General features: G+C 34.0%; 1 protein-coding gene across 1 annotated transcript in view; it reads right to left on the bottom strand.

Moving 5' to 3' along the window:
* The window catches only part of CDH18 (cadherin 18), a 304050-nt gene that overhangs the window by 8123 nt on the left and 275092 nt on the right, over positions 1-20835 (bottom strand). The window contains exon 10 of the mRNA XM_046672142.1: positions 679-930. Coding sequence (XP_046528098.1) covers positions 679-930 — 252 coding nt within the window. The remainder of the gene's footprint in view (positions 1-678; positions 931-20835) is intronic.

The raw sequence follows: 20835 nt of genomic DNA, 5'->3' as shown, positions 1-20835 counted from the left end.
CAATGTTAAGAGTTTATAGTAATATCAGCTTCAAATGCGGTTGTGCTAAGATTTAGCCTATTAAAAAGATAATATATAATTAGAAAAAGTATTTTATTTTTTATTAAAATGAAATGTAATGCAAATCTGTAATGAAAAATTCTATTAAATTTAATAAAATTTAATATCTCTAAGGCCAAAATTATATAGATTTAGTACTTTAAAATTCCTCTAACATTGATGATTAAATAATATTTTAGACTGATAGAAGTTTCTACCAGAAATCTGTTTATTTGGTGTTCAGATTTATTGTAGAATGATATCACTTATGTTCTTTGAAATAAATTGTAAAATCCCTTTCAATATGGGATTCAGACTATTTAATATCAATTCTTTCTAAAATAGATTCTTTACAAAAAGATTGCTCTCAAAGTCTATCTTTTCCTCTGATATTTCAACTCTTTCATCACATTCGAATCAAATTATTTCTAGATTAACTATGGTATTGAGAAAGTTAATTAAAAGGACATCTGTGCAGCTGTGTTTTGTTATCCAAATTATGCGTTCCTAATTCTTAAGTTTTGTCAAAATGACTGTCCCTCTCTGTCTCTCTCTGTCTTTCTCTTTCCTAATGCACCACTGGCCATTGTAGGGTACCATCAGCATTGCCATCATACATTAGGATTTACAATGACTTACCCAGGAGAATGACAACACACAGAAGAATAGCGATTAAGGCTCCTGTACTCAAACCCGCCGAGGACAGGAACGCTTCTGCATGGCAGGTCCGCACGCGCCCATCTCTCTCGCATGCACAAACCCTGATGGTGAGGGTGCTGCTGCTGCTGAGAGAGGGGATTCCACCATCAGAGATCATAATGGGGAGATAATACACATCCTGAATAGTTCGACTAAATCTCCTCCGCCTTGTCAGAATGCTGGCTGTGTTATCTATGACAGACATAAGCAAAACAAAATGTACTTAGTAAAGTTGCCATTAAAGATTCACATTTCCTTCAATGGATTAAATGGCTATGTGTAATTTCTTTTTCAGTTCATGAAATGGACAAGGGAACATGACGAGGTGATTATTAAAGCATAACTAATATTGGTTCTCAAATTTAGAAATTATTTTAAAAGTTAATTGAGCCCAAACTAAAAGAGAGGGGAAATAGTGGAAGACAGAGGAGGGAGGAAGCAATAAACATTTTGGACATGGACATAATAGCCAAAGGATTAAAAAGGATAAAGATAGCTTAAAGCCAGTGGATCCTAAACTTTGGGATGAGCCAGTAGTCCTCAACCCAAACCTGCTGACTCTGAATTTAATCTGTGTTTTTAAACTATTCAGGTGATACTAATGTATGAAAAGTTTAAGAACCACTGGTATAGACAACATATTTATGGAGACACCAGATCAATTGATAAAGCCTTTTAGACTTAGTCGTAATTTGAAGCACTCTTGTCGTAGTGGGCAAACCATGGTAAAATTAATGATGAATAAAATAGTTAATTCTATTTTCTATGTGCTTTTTAAAAGCTATGTACTATAGGAAATGCTTGCATGGTATATTTTGCTCAATTCACAAAACATTATAAGGGAGAGGATTTTAAATTCCTAACATTTTTGGGAAAATTATTTTTACTATAATTAATACTTTAAAAATAAATAACCTGAGTCCCAGAGGGTAAATTGCCCAAAATCACAGAGCTAGTGAATGATCAGGCTACAATCCCAATACATTCTAGAACTCTCTCAAAGCCACAATGTTGTACTGCCTCTTCTTCAGCAATTCACTTCCAACTGGTATTGATGACCTCAGGTGCACACAGGACATCATTATCTTGGCATCGTTATTCCCCATTCCAGGCCTATTAGTCAAAAGACCCTTCTGGTGAATACTTGGGTGTGCAGCTCAGATCCACTGCATGGAAGGACTTGTTACCCTAGCTGTAAATCACGACCTGGCCCAAGGTCACACCCTTCTGGAATAGCACCTAATCAATGATTTATTGCTGCAAGGTTATAAAGGCTAAGACATTTCTGCTGAATGCAGACAATAATAAAGGGCGAGTTTTGTTCCAGAGCTTTCCCATGGGGTCAGCCACAGACACATTACAATTGCATGGCAGGTCGATTTCTCACTCTGCCCAACCATTCTTTCCGCTGAGGTCCACAGATGTTGATCCTAAGGGCACACATCCTGTCCTCTAAACTCCAATTCTGGGTCAGCTTCCCAGAGAATCAAACCTGGGACCTCACCTATGAGTTAATTACTTTTCGCTAAAAAGTAGGTGGATCATTAGACAATTATATTTAAAGATTCATTTTCTCATATAAATTTCTTTTATTTTGAAAATTGGAATTGTGTTACATATAAGTGTGTCTATGATAGTGGTGATATAATATCCTGCAGCTATATTTTCCTGATTGTACTTTGCCAAAGTAATGCAATAGAAAGATAATAGATTTTTCAAACATTAAATGTAAAACATAATAAAACACATGAATTATACATTACCTATATAAATTTTATATATATATACATATATACATACACACACATCCATCTGTCAATCTATCTATCCATCTGTCTACCTATCTATGTTGTTGGAGGTTTATTATGGAGTATAAATAATCTAACAAAGAACTGAAAAAGATTTTCTTACTTTGTAGAAGACGAATTATAAAATAGTATCAATGGTCTATTCCGAAGCAGGTTTCAGAATAGAGAAAGAAAACTAGAGAAATTGCAACGTGTGTCATATAAGAGTACAACAGTCACGCGTACTCTCCCAGAAAACTGAAGCTTTGAGGAAGCACAGCTATCAGGTGTAGGATGTTGCATCGTGATTAATACAAACTTGTCTATATGTACAATTTGTTATTTGTCTTTCAGGATAATTATCAGAAATTCAATGAGAAACAGGATCAGCGGCAAGAAGAAAGTCAGAATACGTTTCTGGGGCAGTTTAAGTCAAATAGAAAGTTCTCAGACATGGAGACATAAAAATGTTCTTTCTTTTTTCCAACTGAAGCTTTGACTTTTGAAAAGAAAAGAGGATTCAGGAAGCAAAGATCTTCCCATCTAGAAAGGCTTAGCACAGCACAATAAGGAGCTCTTGACAAGGGATGTTGTGTACCTCACTGAAACCGCAAAAATGTGCTTAGCAGAAGACTCACTGACCTTGAACAAGAAAACTCTGAACTAAAATGAAAGGAGTAAGAAGATATATACACACATATGTAAACATACATATATACATATATGCATATATAATTTTGAATATATATATATATATACAGAGAACAAATATATCTTGTTGAAACTGAAAAATTAGGTGACAAAAGCAGCAACAAATCTCTCAACTTGAAGTATAATGTTTAAGAAAATAAAAGTATTATAGAAAGTCTTGCATGACTTCCAAGCGGATAAAATAATTGAAATGAGCTGAATAAAAGGTAACCATAGCAGAATGGAACATCTGTGGACGAAAAATACCTATTATCAATGTCAAATAAAGGACAATCTCTAATAATGTGTACACAAGCTTGGTTCCTCATTCTGACACTCAGCAGTTTGGATGAAGACAGAAGCTTACAGAACACTTGGACATCAAGCTCATATAACTAATATATTGAACTAGGATTCAAGGAGATTTTGAGCAGCTGGCACAAAGATCTTAAACTAACAAGACAACATGAAATCAGGATGTATGTTAGATGGCAAACTCTGAAAAGTATCAAATGGGAGAGCTCTTGAGTGAGATCTATTATTTTGAAATATATATATCTCTGAATTTATATCAATATCTGATATATATATCATCAGATATATAGATATATATGTATCTATATCATCTGATATATATGTATCTATATCATCTGACATCTATATATGTATCATCTGAGATATATCAGAGAGAGAGATATATATACATATCTGAATGGAGCCATAAGGCAATAGAGAGGCCAAACAAGCTCGAACAGTCCCAGAAGCATTCAATAAAGGTATTGAATTTCTATGTATCTCTCTATTGAGAAGACTTAATTGGAATACTGTGCATATTTTGGGTTCTACTACATTCAAAGTGATACTTTAACCCAATGGAGTGTATTTAGAAGAGCTTGACTGAGATGGCAAAAGAGTTACAAAGGGGCGGGCCCAGTGGCGCAGTGGTTAAGTGCGCACCTTCCGCTTCTCGGCGGCCTGGGGTTCGCCCGTTCGGATCCCGAGTGCAGACATGGCACGGCTTGGCAAAAGCCATGCTGTGGTAGGCGTCCCACGTATAAAATAGAGGAAGATGGGCATGGATGTTAGCTCAGGGCCAGTCTTCCTCAGGGAAAGGAGGAGGATTGGCAGTAGTTAGCTCAGGGCTACTCTTCCTCAAAAAACAAAAAAAGTTACAAAAATATGTCATATGAAGAATCTTTGAAACTACATCATGTGAAAATTCTACATGTCACATATGAATTTAGGAGACCAAAGGATCTCAGATATTGTCCCGAAGTTGGGGAAACTCTCTTAGTAATTACTGTCTTTCTGAATATAATCAATATATTCCTGATACTCTCAGCAACTATATCTTCAGTGTAATGTAGAAATAGCCTTGAACATGTTTTAATCTTTCAAAATAAATGACGGTACATTCTTTATTTTGTTATATATCCCATTTCTTGTGCAGAAAAGAATATGGGCACATAGAGGAGGACTGAGAGAGATTGTCATGCAGACATTTAATATCTGACTCCTATGGATATTTAAAAATATCACTGTGATGACTGTGAAAGAATTGAAATTTGGAGTCCTTTGAAAAGCAATAATAATAACAAAATTCATTCTTGTAGCTGGAGGAATTCCAGAGATTTTATAATTGACTGATAATTTTGTGGGGAGCTTTCACAAAAATAATTTAAGTGAAACGTATTATTGGATAGATAGATACACTTCTAATCTCTATATTTCTAAAGGACAGAAGGCTACAGATTAGGATAGCATAATACAAGTTTCATACTGCCTCTAGAATTCAGATATCATTTTCCTGAACTAATAATGTCATTATTTCTTTGTTCAGTATCTTGGAAAGTATTGAGAGATTCTAATCTCTGTGCCACTTTTGTAAACTTTAAAACAGTTTAATTTAAAATAAAGCATGTTTTTAAAATAATTCCTGGCGAAAAACAAATCCCATACTAAAGTCCAAAATTACTTTATATCTTGGAAAGTATTGAAAGTATGTATTCTTCAAAACCCTTAAATTATTAGATTCTCTGTACTCTCTGCCATTTCAATGGATTCCTCGTTTGATAATGCAAGCGTAAAGATATACTTTACCTGAAGCACAGCCTAGCAGATGATTAAGATAATATTTCTAAATGTATCAGAATAGCAAAAACATTTGGAATCTGCACATATGAATCTTTAACTGGTCTAAATTTTTTTTTAATCTGTTTGAAGAGAAAGCTGGTAAGCAATTTCCACCAGACAGATAAATACGCATGGCTTAATATTGTTTTCATTTTTTCCTAGTTTTCCAGCAGCAATAAGATCCATTCATAATTTAACCATTATCAGAGCCCAAGCATGAAACAAAATGCTCTTTTGCTTTCCTGCAAAGCTCCTTTCACATAATAGGTACTTGATAAATAACGATTTGAATTACACTCAGCAGGAGCTTGTCTTCTGTTACAGTTTTCTTCTTATGTTGACATGTATTAAGAAATTAAAACTAAAATGAGCTGGCATATCTTGTAAAACTTCAGCAGCATGATCTCCTCATGCTCTCTACTGAACGTTTATTCCTTCTTTCATGTTTCCTGACATCCCTTTCTTTTAATCCTAGAACGGCTCTAATCTCAATTTTCAGATTCTGCCTGTACATTGAAGTTTGTAAACACCCTCCTGGCCTCATTTGTGTTTCTGCCAAACCACAAATGTATGATCCAGTATATCATTATTGTCTTATTTGTACCATGAAACGCCACCCCTTTGACCATCTGCCACACTTCTTGATAATCTTTAAATCCCAGACAAACGCAATCATCCATTGTCTAAGTTTTCTGTTTTCAGATTCATAAAAAATGCTGGTAAAATAGTTATAATCATCTAAATTGATGAGACCAAGTATGAAGAGAAACCAAGACTATACCCTCAAAGGAGATTAGTAATCGGCGTGTGACTATCTATACTTTATCAGATGTCATACAGTAGCTATTCTAAATTTATTTTGCCATTTTCTTTTGAGCCCTGTTCTCCCACTCACAGCAGAAAAATATCTCTTTCCAAAAAGAAGCTACCATCTACTACCAACATTTTAAGACCACATTTGAAACTGCGCAATTCTTTTTTGCTATTAATTACGTCTATCTGTGCTATACAAGACTCTGTATATTAGAGACCTAAAAAAAAGAGTATAAATACGTATTGAACAAAAATGTGAATCTTGAAGAATATCAGCAAATCTGCTCATGAATAACACATATTAATTTGCATAAGAGTGTAAATTTAGGTGGAGAGGGAAAGAAAAAAGAAAAAAGAAGCTGTTTAAAATAGAAATCCTACCCCAAATTCAAAGCAATTCATAAACATATCACAAAATCGCAATAATATAATAAATACAGAAATTGCAGAAGTAGAGATAAAAGCAACAGTTTACCAAAAAAAAAAAAAGTAATATGAACTCCAAGAGAAACCCTCTACCCATTATTTATCACATACCTTTAACAAACACTATTATTTTTAGTAGGGAATAAATGAGTCAAAGTAGAGAAATTACGTTTGAAGTCACTACAATCATCCACCACATAATGACGTTTCAGTCAACGAAAGACCTCACATAGGAGGCTGGGCTCATAAGATTAGTACCATATAGCCTAGGTGTGGAGTAAGCTATACCATGTAGGTATGTGTACGTACACTCTATGATGTTCGCATGGCGAAATCACCTAAGGATGCAATTCTCAGAATGCATCCCCATCATTAACAGACGCATGACTGGATATTTATAAACACTGAATGAAATTGTAAGGATAAATCCTTAGAGAGCTTTAAAAAGAGAACATATAATCTTATTTTTAAAACTGTTTGAAGTTTCCCCTGCCTGAAGGCAGAGGTGGAGCAGATGATGCCTGTAGCACTCTGTGGGTCTCAGCAAGGAGGGGATTAAGGGCCAAGAGCATAACTTACATTTCACAAATAGAAAGCAACACAAAATGGCATGAAATAGTAAAATTTGCTATATTTTTATTTTGATTTTCTACTTTCAGGTTTTCAGCTTAGTGAATATGAGTCAGTTAGCCTTTTATTTTCACTGTGAGTAGCAGCATAAGAAGGTGAGAGCAGGTGTGGGCTGGCACACCTATTAGGAAAAAACATGTCAAAGTAAAGAAAAAATCAACAAGTTAAAAATAACTAAGGAGAGAATAAAAGCATATTTTTCTATCTAGAGCAAAAGATCCACTAAAATAAATCCTTACATCTACAGGTTCCAGTTGGAGTCAAGACTGCACACAGATTGATTGTTGCCTTCTCGGTAGTCAAGCTTTGAGTGTTTACCTTCGCGTAAAGAATAGTGTGATTCTATCAAGTGTGACTGGTTGAATGTTAGGAAGTGAAGACTGAGATTTGACTGGGAGGAGAAAGGAGATCCACGGTGGGAGAAAAACAACCTGGCCCAGCCTCATCACTGACAGTAGGTGAGTGACCCAGCAGGCACAGCTGCTCCCACGTCCACCAGAGGATGTTGGAGGCTTCATTTGTAGCCATATTCTCAGGACAGACTACGTGTGTGCTATTTTACTTAGGAATGGGAGAACTGCTAAATGGTCTCTTGAAGCCTGTGGATAAAGTGGAATTTTAAATGGCTATACTCTCGAGAGAAATTAAGCACATTACAACACCAGCTGTGATTTCTCATTTAAAGGACAAAAATAAACTATGCTACCAATCTGACGATGCCAAAGGAGTACAAAATCAACATAAAGTCTCTCATGGTTTCCAATATGTAGCAAACTAAATAACTGCGTTTCACTACCAATGGATTGTGAAAGCTGAAAAAAAAGGCCCCTAAAGACATCTTTTAACAGCTACATGGTCAAATTTGAAAATATCCCTTACCTTAAACTCAATGCATGTAAACTTAAAGTTAGATATCCTTTAGCAAACCCAAATAGCCACAAGGGGAAAAAAGCATTTTCCGACATTGCCTTTCAAGTATTTTGCCAAAAATCATGAAACAACTTACAAACAACATGCCTTTCATTTTGTGAAGTAGAAATGAATATTGCAAAGAAATAATAAAAAGTAATATAACCAAGGGAAAAAGACAATCTTCAAAATGCTGCAACAAGGTGAAAATGACAGTCTACAGAATTTTTGGTGTAATATGATTAAAATTGATAATTTTTAGTGGTTTGCTCATTATTTTAAAAAGAACGTGTTATTTGGACTCATTCATTTTTAAAGAATGGAAGTGTCTTCAAAAAGATGGAAAATATATATCTAAAGAAGAAAACCTAGAGACAAATATGAATAGTAGATGTTCTCAATAGCAAATGATCGATAAAATCGTAAGGATTTTCAAATTTGAAAGGCACATTGAATGTGATTTACAACCCTGCAAAAAGAGATACAAGTATACATAGTTATAAATGATCTCTTCCCCCACTAAAGTCTGTAAGACTTACAAATGCACTTGACAATTAGAATTAAGCCTAGGAATTAGACTGCCAAATCTCCTTGCTTCAAATAAAACCTAGTCCCTCCAGAGGCATCATAAAAATCAAGAAGCAGAACAGGCTTACCTTGTAGTCTAAAGATGATTTTATATTGGGGGATTAGGTTGCACTTTTATTTTAGAAAATAAATGAAAAAAGCTATTGTATGCACTGACCCCTGATGTAAGCCTATATTCATAGACTTTGCAACATTATAGCTATAGTTGATTTGCTATAGATACTTCATTAAGAAGTTGAAATTATACAATGGATTTTTTGGAGCTAAAACGGAAAGTTTCCCTATCACAATTTAAAGAGAAGGTAGTTGTAAGAAAAACTACATTTAATCAGGAAACAGTTCATGCTTTTGTTGGTGTTTTAGAGTGGTATAATTTTAAAATGTTGTCACAAAAATTATCTTCTGGACTCTGGTTTTTAGTTTTAAATAAAATTGTGTTATTACCAATATATTAGCTAATGATAAAAATAAGGTCATTATCAAATAAACAATACACATCTTGTGGTATATGCTATAAAAAGAAAATAGAAATTCTAAACTTGGTTATGTTCCTAATCAAAGTCTTTAGTATTTAATAGGTAAGGGGCTATAATTCTTCCAGATAAATATTGAAGATTTCTGGTTAGTACAAATTTTTCTATCCACCAAAATTTACTACAAGAGCAGTGAAAGAATTAATGCTAAAACATCTTTTTATTATTATTATTACTATTTTTTGAGAAAGATTAGCCCTGAGCTAACATCTGCTGCCAATCCTCCTCTTTTTGCTGACGAAGACTGGCTCTGAGCTAAGATCCATGCCCATCTTCCTTACTTTATATGTGGGATGCCTGCCACAGCATGGCTTGCCAACTGGTGCCTAAGTCCACACCCAGGATCCAAAACAGTAAACCCCGGGTGGCCCAAATGGAATGTGTAAATTTAACCACTGTGCCGGGCCCTAGAACATCTTCTTTTTACAGCACAGAATATAGTACAGTGCTTAATACTTAGTGCGTTGTCAATAGTGAATTAAAATGCCTGTGTCTCTGCTTTACCACATCTCCCTGGCTAGATTCTTCTAGCTGATGTTGCATTCTCTCATCTCTATGCTGTCTTCCTTCTCCACCTAATTGAGAAGTATTCTATGATTTGCTCTACCTGGTGGAACAGACTCTATCTTTTAAAAAGTCAAATCATGTTCCACCTCTTTTAACAATACAACTTTTAGGGATCTCAATCAAGTAACTCGTTTCACGGCCCTCGATTGCCAGTTACTTTTCATATCATCCTTGTTTCGCCAACTAGATGGCAAGTCCCTTGAAAAAAGGAACTGTGTGTCTTAATTCCTCGCATTCTGGATAGGTTAGCTCACTGCCTTAGAGACGGTAGACAGTGCATATCACCATAAAGATTAAGTGGTAGGAGAAAAACCACGTTAATTCAAGAGCTGACTACAGAATCTCTTTTAGAGAAAAAACATTGTTTCTAACAAGAGAGAGTACCAATGGTGATGAATATTAATATAGTTTGAGGCTGGAATAGAATATGCTGGACAGACTGTGTAAAATGTCAGGCAAGAGGATAGGACTGTGTGTATGTGTGTATTTCAGGTGTTTTTCTGCAGTTTTAATTAGATACAATAAACGAGTATATTCTTATTGAAAATCTTCAAAGTGTGTTTTATAGACATTTCTTAAGATCTATTATATTTTCTATGATATTACTATTATTGCTTTTAAATGGGACTACGCTCTGCAGTCGTATCATTATTTCTTTTCAATGTTTAATCATATATTGTTTACTTTATACACTGTATTTATCTTTTAAGACATTCTTATTTTATCTTATTTTCATTTGGCTGCCTTAGCTCCAAATATTTTATCATGGAATTTTGTTATAATTGATACTTAGTTTTAATATTTTCTGAGGAATTTGGTATTTTAAAGTACTCTTCTAATTGTCACACGGCCATTATCTTAGACAGGAAGAAGATTATTTTATTATAGTTTGTTTTTTCAAATGTCACTACAAGATAGTCCATTGGCTGTTAGCTTGTAATTTTGTAAATGAATAATTCAGCACCATTCATTCTCTTTATAATTTAAACTCATTGTCTGTCAATTTGTAAAGTCATTTCCTTATCCATCAAGTTAGCGAATTTCTCTGGGATCTTATACATATTATTTCAATCTTAAATCCAAATATTCCTTCACTCAGGGTAATTTCTTCAGACACTTGATTATTATTTTTCTAACAATTTATTTATTTGATTTTTAGTTATCTTCAATGTGCCCTTTATAACTTGTAGCACTTTATGTGTGATTTCAAATTCTTTAAATTTTGATCTCTCTTCATAAGAATAAAGTAGTAATAATTGTATCTAACTCCGCTTCACAAAAGAAGAAACTGAGACACACAATAGTAGAGACTTGCCGTGGTCTCACCCATAATTAGCAGAGAAATCAGGTTTCAAACAGAGGCAACATGTTTCCAGAGTCTAACTAGGAAACATTCTTCTATGTTGCTTCTTTCTCTCTTTTCTTTTAATTTTACAAATGTTTATTTAAAATTTCCCTAGGTCAGGCACTGTGGTGGAGTTAGGAATACAGCAGCAAATAAGTCAGACAAAAATCCCTGTCCTCATGGAGCTTACGTCTAATGGGGACAGAGCCTCCAGTGTGACCAGTGCTATGTTTAGGGAGGTGCAGGTTATCATATGGGCACATTTGTCCTTTAAATAAATGAGTTTGCTTGGGCTCGTGATGGTTGGGTATTGAGTGTCGGGTGGCTGAAGTCCTGGCCAATTTGCTATTATGGGCATTAATTTTTTCCAGTTATGATTCCAAATGTAGATAGAGAGAGTGCTCCCAAGACTTCGATGAAAGGAGAAAGTGACTGGATGTTGGTAGATGATAGGAAACAGGAGACATAGCAAAATGCCACAAGACTCAAAAGAGCAAAGAGGGGGCCCAAGGACACTGACCCCACCTCCCAACTCAGCTTTGAGAGGGTGTGGAGAAAGGACTGTTCTTTAGGGCGGTGTTGCTTCCTCTTTTATCTTTCTGATCACTAATTCAGTTTGCAGCAGTGTTCATTTCAATTTTATCATCTTACCAGAAGTTTTATATTGGCCGTATTTTCCTGTGTCAACCCAAAAAGTCTTGTTTAGATATTTAAGTATGACTTTCTCTTTCTAATATTAAGTACACCTCGATATATGCTAACTGCCTCTGTCCTTCTACTTACTTGACCCCTAAGAAATCCTACCCTCTGCCCCTTACTTAGAGTTCTGATTCCCAGGGATTCCTCCAATATAGTAAGGGATAGTGGGTAGACTTGAGCCAGCACCTAAATAGCTTCTTGTGAATCTCTACGCCACTCTGCCTTAGAGGTGACTTTCAGGATCCATCAACAGGCCAATTTTATTTAGCTGTACATGTTACCTCAGTAAAGATTTAGAAGAAAGAATGAGCTTGAAATCAGTTCTTAGGCTATAATTTCTTTCAACTCTTCTCCCTTTTAGGTATCCACTAAGCTGAGCTTCTCTTTCACTGCACTCTGTACACTCAGATTTTTGGTAATAAATAGTTTGTACTTTAGGGAGAAGAAATGCAGCATGCTTGAAAGAGTAAGAAGGAAAATAAGAAACAGGAAAAAAAGGGAAAAATCAGTTGAAATGGCAACTAGCACAAAAAGTGACAACGCTGTATACCCCATTCTAATTCTCAGAAATTTTGGAGAGGATTTCAGTTTTGCTCATTTCACAGGAAGGGGTTCGGAACCAATTTTTATTAAATTTTAAAGAACATACGTCTGTAGCATATCAGTGAACATCTGGGCATCCCGCGTCTCAATAATAATTAGATTATTGCACAGGGTCCTTTCTTCCAAGCCCAGTTTATACCCCAACTATTTAATGAGACTGTTCCCAAATGACTCTTCTTTTACAAAATGTAGGTCTGAGTAGAATAGTAGATTTTTGACTGACCCATACTCTCCTTGATATCAAAGAGAAAGCCTGAAATACCCAAGAAAATATCTGTTTAATGGCATTAGAGAACTGCTGAAGCAAGATAACTAGAGGAGTTCAGATTCCCGAGAGGGGAAAATGTGGAACTGCTGATTACAGTGTATCTGCTTATGCCAGGAACTAACAAGAGGCTGGAATTCCAAGCTGAGGACAGAGAAACAGAAGGTTTCTTACAAGTCTCCTGGACCTGCAATCAGACTGGAAATTGATGGGCCTTAACCACATGGCTAATTTTCCCTGAAGATATTTGTTATTGAAAGTTTAAATTGGAAGCTAAATTGAAAATTGAACAGAAATCTAAAACTCCAAACGCAAAAGCTCTAGAAGATGAAGAAGAGCTTTTCTTGCCAACTCTTCACATTGAACAGACAGTGATTAAATCAGAGTGAGTGGTCCTAGCACGCAAACAGGTTCTCAGTTGAAATCCCTAGAGGGTCATGCCCCGGAACAGGGACAAATCAGAGACCAACCAAAGCTAAACAAAACTGCAAATTAACTCCACTCTGATTAGATTACAGTATAATTGCCTCTCCAGCTGCGTGTCAGAGAAAATAGTGAATACTCTGAAGAAATATATTATCATGTGAGTCTCTTCTAGGTTGACACACTACATGTGGCACCCAACTGAAAAGTATTAGACGTATCAAGGAACAAAACCGTAGGACCCAATCCTGTCTCTCCAGTGCCTCTGACCAGAACAAAAACAAAAACCTGTCACCTTATTGAGATATTAAAGTTAGCTGACAATAATTGTAAAATCATTAAGATTAAAATGTTCAAGAAAATAGAGGAAAAGATAGAAACATAAAAGGAAGGATGGAGAATTTCAGCAGAGATTTACATCTCTAAAGGGAGGAAATGGCCGTCAACCAAACCAGTGAGTGCCTGGACCACATGTTCTTTGAATGGATATATTTGCTTTGATAGGACTCTTCCTTCCTTGGGCATAACAGCTCCATGCTGGTGTTTTCTATCACTATAATCCCAGCATATGTCATGGTGAATAATAAAAAGTAGGACCCAAATAAACTTTTATATAAACACATTCAAGAAGACATTTGTTCTCCAATGTTTAGATAAATTAGCAGATTCTAAATTAATGAGGGATAAAACATATGGCAGGAAAGATCTAATGAAGATGGAGACGATCTGGAAAAACATGGAACATTGTCTTAAATTTGATTATTTAGCAAGCAGATCTGGTGGTAAATCTCATCAGGGTATGGATGGAAGAAGAAGATCCTCTCAGCCAGTATGAGGACATTAGCTAGCTTATATGATTCTAGGCATAAATAATATTAAGGTATCTGCCTCAGGGATAAGCTTAATATACATATACGAATAAGTTATAATAAATAAATAGGTGTTTTTTGTAACTGTTTCTAGTAGGAATTAGTCCAATAAAGTGTCAAGAAACACAAAAGGATTGAGATTTTACTATATCCACGTGCTAGCAAGTTAGCCTGCTACAATTTTATTGATGCTGGCAGAAGTCCTAAGACTCCTGGATCAGACACAAAGGACTTTTATTACTCATGTCACAGCATATATTATGAGTTCTTATTCAGAACAGCCTTAGACAACAGAGTGTCCTTCTCCAGAGCGGAGGACAGATTTGTTTATTACCCCATATAATAAATATAATGACTACCTCTGGGTGGAAGTCCAGCCTGATTTTCTTGCACCCCATGATAGAAAATTGGGATTACCTAATTTAAGATTCTTCTGCTGTGAAGCAAACCCACTGCACACCCAGATTGCACCTGGGCCACCCCATGTCACTCCCTTGAGAATCTGGAGTCAGAGGAATCAGAGAAAACGTGAAGTTCATACTGCTCCCCATGTGATGAGAAATTAAGTCATGTATCTCTGACCCAGGAGTATTGAGCCTTCTGCTAGTATCTATAAAACCGTCAAGATGAACAGTTTAGCATGTAAGTAGGGTATAATCTCAACGTCAAAATGTGAATGCTATTATTCCACATCTTCAACAACTACTTGTTGTTGAACCATTGACATTCCCAGATTTTGTTTTTATTTTTGGCCAAAGGAATGCATGTAACTATTACATTATTGTCTTTTCATTTTTATGATTAAGATCATTAACAGTTTTGAACATTCATATGTTTATTTACTATCTTTCTATTTCTTTTCTGTCAATTACTTATTACTATCCTTTAACTGTTTTGTTTCCTAAATGGAATGTTTATTTTATTTTGTGAGATGTTCTAAATGTATTCATGATACTAATCTTTACTTGTTTATATATATGGCTATATCTTACCCCAGGTTATGACCTGTTTTTAAATTATATTTAGGAATCATTCGATGCAGGAATATAATAATTTTATCACATGTTCCAATATTTTATGAATGTGATGTTTGTATATTCTATAAGAAATCCTCTCCAACTCCAATTTTACAACATTAGTCCACTACATTTTCTTCTAAAATTCTTAAAATGCTGTTTGTTCAAGTGGTTCTTTAATTTCTGCATAATTTATTTTTGTGCATGTATTTAAGGAATTCTAATTTTAGTTTCTCTAGATATATAGCTAGTTGGTCCCTTTTTATGTACTTTTTGGATTATCCTTCTGACAATGGTTAAAGATGTTACCTGTGGGGGCCAGCCCAGTGGCTTAGAGGTTAAGTTTACAGGCTCTGCTTTGGCAGCCCGGGGTTCGCCAATTCCATCCGGGGTGTGGGCCTATGTTGTGGCAGGAGTCCCACAGATAAAGTACAGGAAAATGCATATGGATGTTAGCTCAGGCCCAATCTTCCTCAGCAAAAAGAGGAGGATTGGCAGCAGGTGTTAGCTCAGGGCTAATCTTCCTCAAAAAAAAAAAAAAAAGCAAGAAAAGAAATGCTACCTTTGCCTTCTGTCAAGTTCATATATTTATATATAGATTTAGATATCTCATCATTTCATTTCAGCTCTCTCAATTTGTTCTCCTCATCTATTTGTCTATTCCTATACTACTACATATTTAAGGAGTATGCCATTGTATGCCAGTCTCAGCGTACCCATAATCCACAGCGGGGCTGGACCAGCCCTTGTGATTCTTATTATAATTGCAAGGTGCCCTTCAGCCACAACTATCAGGAAATTTTGAAAAAAAAAAATATTATTCACATTTCTTGGAAATTACAGGGCACCCCTGGGGCCACACAGTAAGGTCTTGGGTAGAGAGAGAAAGAAAGAGAGAGAGAGAGAGAGAACAAATGGGCCTGGGGTTCTGCTTTTATTGAGGTCAAGAGTTGGGGCCTAGAGTATTGTGGGTTTGCTCTCTTTTGGTGTATTTAAAACATGAGAGCAGGAATTTAAAGTGCAATAACAGAAAAAACAAGTGGCCCAAATGAGTCAGGTATCAAAATCAACCAAGATCTCTAAAACAAAGGAGTCTATTTGGTGGGGCAAGGGGGAAATGGGGCTGGCTCCTTTATCTAGTCATGTGGCTGGCAATGTGTTTATTCAAGATAGCCATCTTTGAAGTGGATGCTTGTTGGAAGTGGATGCTTGGCAATCAAAGCTTAAGTCAGGCACTTGCCTTCCGGAAAAAAAAAAAAAGAAAACCGACTGTCAGGGCTTGTACTTCATTCATCTTTATAATGTCTCAATATCTGTTAGGAAATGCCTCTTTTCTTCTCTTTCCTCTAACTATACACCTTCCTCATAATCTTTTTCAATACATTCTTGCTTTCTTAATACTTTACCATTTGCATTTTATTAACAAATTATTAAATTCAGTTTATGATTAAAATTATATTTAACTTACAGATTAATATAAAAACTTGAGTATTCCGATTCACTAACATAGATATTCTATTTTTCTGGTATAGCTTTATATTTTCAGTAACATTACTTTTTATAATGATGAACTTGAACATTATTTATTGGATATTTTTTCCTCTAATGATATTACGTTTTTTATTGATTTATTTTTGCCATTTTAAATTGTATCTGACTTGCTATTTATTCATATTTTTAAAAATAGAGGAAATCTATTTATTTGGGGCATTTATTAGTATTCCAAAAATTTGAGGATCTATTCCATTATTTCTTAAGATGTTTCTGTAGATGCTCTTAAATTTTCATATAGATAATTTCATCATCTGTTGACAATGAGAATCTTATGTTTTGTTTCTATTTATTATTGTTCTTATTTGTTTTCTTTATCTTTTTGAATTGAAGAGCACATTCAGTACAATGCTGGTTAGTTGTAGTGACTGACGTTGTAGTAACCTTATCCTGAGACCAGAAGAATCGACCAGCTGAACCTGTCAGAAATTGCTGATTCTTAGAAATGTGAGCTAAATAAATGGCTTTTATTTTAAAACACCAAGTTTTGGATTTGTTTTCTTTTTTTAGCGATAGCTGTTTCTTATGAATCAATAGCTAAATATTTCTAACTTTTTATATCAAACTTCCCATCTCATTTTGAATTTGGTATATCTCTTGTAAGCAGCATATAACATATATTTTTTAAAATATAATGAAATATCGTTGCTTAGGAATGATACTTAATCCGATTGTGATTATGGTATTTTGAACTCATTTCTACTTTTTTTTTCATTTTCATGCTTCTACTTTACAGCTTTTATTCTCCTTTCTGAGCTTCTGTTCTATTGATGAAATAAGCCTTATTATTTAACTTTTCAAAATCTTTCCTTGCTTTGGAAATGACAGATTCTTATTCAGTGTTAACACTTCAAGTTTTAACATATGAAGTAAAACATTAATAAAATATTAAATAACATATGAAATAAAATATTATTAGTTTATTAATATTAATTGTGTTTTTTCTTTTCTATTATTTCTTGCAGAGATCCTGAAGGCCAAGGTTGATATCATATTTGCCAAAATTTTAGTAGATAAAAATAAAAAGTTTTTCCTTAAGTATTGGAAAAGGTCTTTAATAACTGTCCTTCCTTAATTCCTGATAGTTTACCACTTTTAACTAAATATAAAGTTGACAATAGGAAATTATTTTCCTTCAGTATTTTGAGGATATAATTTTTATCGACTTCTGTCACCTATTTTTTTTGAACCAGGAACCTACTTTAAATCTAACTGTCATCGCTTTTTATTATTCTGCCTTTTCTTTTTGATAGTTTTAATTTTTTTAATTTAAAAAAGTGTTCTTACAATTTTTCTTTATTTTAATCTATCTGAGCTTTGTTTGCTTGAATTAATGAATTTTACATTTGACTTGTTAAATCTCTCTTTGCATCCAGTCTAGATATTCTACTGTCTATTGATTTTTATTGTTCTCTCTCTGTATGTGTGCATGTGAGTATACAGATACATTCACAAGTACATTGTACATGTACAGATCTTCCTCGACTTACGATGGACTTAGATCCCAGAAAACCCATCATAAGTTGAAAATACTGTAAGTTGGAAATACTGTAAGTCGAAAATGCACTTAGTATACTTAACCTCCCGAACATCATAACTCAGCCTAGCCTACCTTAAACGTGCTCAGAACACTTACATTAGCCCACAGTTAGGCAAAATCATCTAACACAAAGACTATTTTATAATAGAGTGTTAAATATCACATGCAATTTCTTGAATACTGTTCTAAAAGTGAAAAACAGAATGGCTGGCTGGGTACAGATGGTTGTAAGTGTGTCGGTTGTTCACCCTCGTGATCACGGGGCTGACTGGGAGCCTCAGCTCGCTGCCCCTGCCCAGCATCAGGAAAGAGTACCAAATTCATATCGCTAGTTCAGGAAAAGATCAAAATTCAAAGCAGAGTTTCTATTGAGTGTGTACTGCTTTTGCATCATTGTAAATTTGAAAAATCATTAAGGTGAACCATTGTAAGTTGGGGCCTATCTGTATATATGTGTATATATGTCTATATACAATTAAATTTTAAGTATATGGATGTAAATTTATATCTATATAGTTCTCTATATATCTAAATTTATATATATTTCTATACATAGTGTTATATAATTTTCTACATATTCATAACTGTAGTTTATATATAATGTGTATACATACATGTGTATATATAATTAAATTTTAAATTTTTATTTCTGGATATATATTTACATATAGTTACGTATATAAAATTAAATTACCAAATATTTTCATATAGTCCTATGCAATTTTCTATTTACACAAATACTATAGTTTTATTTTGACAATTTTAAAAATTATTTTCATACAAATTTATTTTATTTCCTTGTTGTCTTATTTCATTTCATCACTTCTTGCTCTTTTTAGTAAAGATATTATTAATTTTTTTAATTTTGAGAACTCTAAACGTACTTATATTAAAGTGTTTTTGTCATCATTTATATATTTTGTACCATTCAGAGTGCATTCATTTTCTGATTTCTCATTTCATTGACCTTCTTTTAATTATTTGGTTTTCAGGCTTATCACAAACAACAATATGTATTTCTCTCTCTTATTTTGGAAATGTCTTCTTCTCTCCACTCACTCTTTGCCACACAGCAATTTTAGAAATGCCACTAAACCAGTGGCTTCCCGGTCACTCATCCTGGCTTGAACGTGCTGTCTACTTTTTACTGTTCCCAGAATATGCAGTTCTTGTAAGCAGTGAGCACAGAAGAATAATGGTTTTAATTTTTTTCTCCCAGATTTCTTTGTTTATGTTCTGGAGCAGATAAATATCTATTAACTCATATAATGCAATGCTCAAGCTACCAAGATCCAGCAGTCCTGGATTTGTGACTCTTACTCCTTTGTGTTTTTGTTCTGGTTGTCTAGAGAAGTATTTGTATATGCAGGAATGTATACATATATATATATATATATATGTATGTATTTATTTTGGTATGGCTATTCCACTTTTAATTTCATTTTTATACATTATTATCCATAGCTGCCTTGTGTTTGGAGAAAAGTTCATTTTGACTTAAACACTTTCACATACGGTATCATTAATTCTCGCAATGCTACAAAGTGGGTATTTCTAACCACAATTTATGGATGTAAAAACTGAGGTTCAGAGAGGTTAGGAGGCTTGTCTTATCTAGCACAACCAAGTCTATTTACTCAAGCACATGTTTTCAGCTAGGTACTCGTATTACTGTTTCTCAGAAAATTGCTGTTTTTGCTATCTAAAAGAAATTATTTCTGTGTTATTTACAATTTTGTCAATTCTCAAAAATTTAAAAACTAGTCTTACAAAATGATTAAAACATCTTTTCCCTTATACAACTGTCCACAGGCCTCTCAGACTTGAGATGGTGCGGCTGATTTAAACATTCATATATATGGTTAAGATAAGTGTTAAGAAAAATTACATCAGCATTATAAACCCTTTTAAAAGTATGTATATATTTTGAGGGGAATTTCTTAAATATGAGTTCACAGCACTGGTTATGTTGTCAAATTACTGAATTAGGACCTTTTGAATATATTCATTAATTAAATCCACATATTCCAAATGTAATCATCTTGAATGAAGAAATTTTAGTCACTCAGGTAGGGTTTTAACAACGGTAAAATTCTCTTGTTTTTCTAAAATACTTTTGGAGTTATTTAGGTTAAATAGGTTGAATATAATATATCTTTAAATCTAAGTCAAATTTTCATTATACCATCAAATTAAAATTACTTTAAAAATGTAAAATAAAATCTTTAATGAAATGGAAAAAATCGAACTGAAATATAAGTATGGGTATCTAGATGTGATCTTAATCTACAGAATGTTGAATACTCCCCAAATTATGTAATTATTTGAGTACAGGAAAATATGAATTCATTTTTTACATATTTAGTATAGTTAATTATATTAAGTATATTTGAAATTATAGAATAGGATGGTCAAATGTAAATAAATACATACTAGTCAATTAAATACAATTTTCACACACAAACATGCACAAACACGTATTCCCACAAGGATCTGACCACAGGGCTAGTTGAAACAAGAGCGGCAAACAAGCTTTGTATTTTCATATAAACTTTGTAACGGCCACCCACAATTTGTTATCCTTGTTATAATTTAAAGAAGCTTAGGGATCATGGGAAAAATGTTTTAGTGGGCTGTCATTTAGTGATATTATTTTTCCTTACATTTGAAAATGCTTCTCCATGAAAGGTACAGAGAGGTAATTAAACGC

The sequence above is a fragment of the Equus quagga genome, chromosome 9 (assembly GCF_021613505.1).
Source record: "Equus quagga isolate Etosha38 chromosome 9, UCLA_HA_Equagga_1.0, whole genome shotgun sequence".
Lineage (NCBI taxonomy): Eukaryota > Metazoa > Chordata > Mammalia > Perissodactyla > Equidae > Equus > Equus quagga.
Note: the sequence above shows the minus strand (reverse complement) of the source record. Positions and strands in the feature narration are given on the sequence as shown.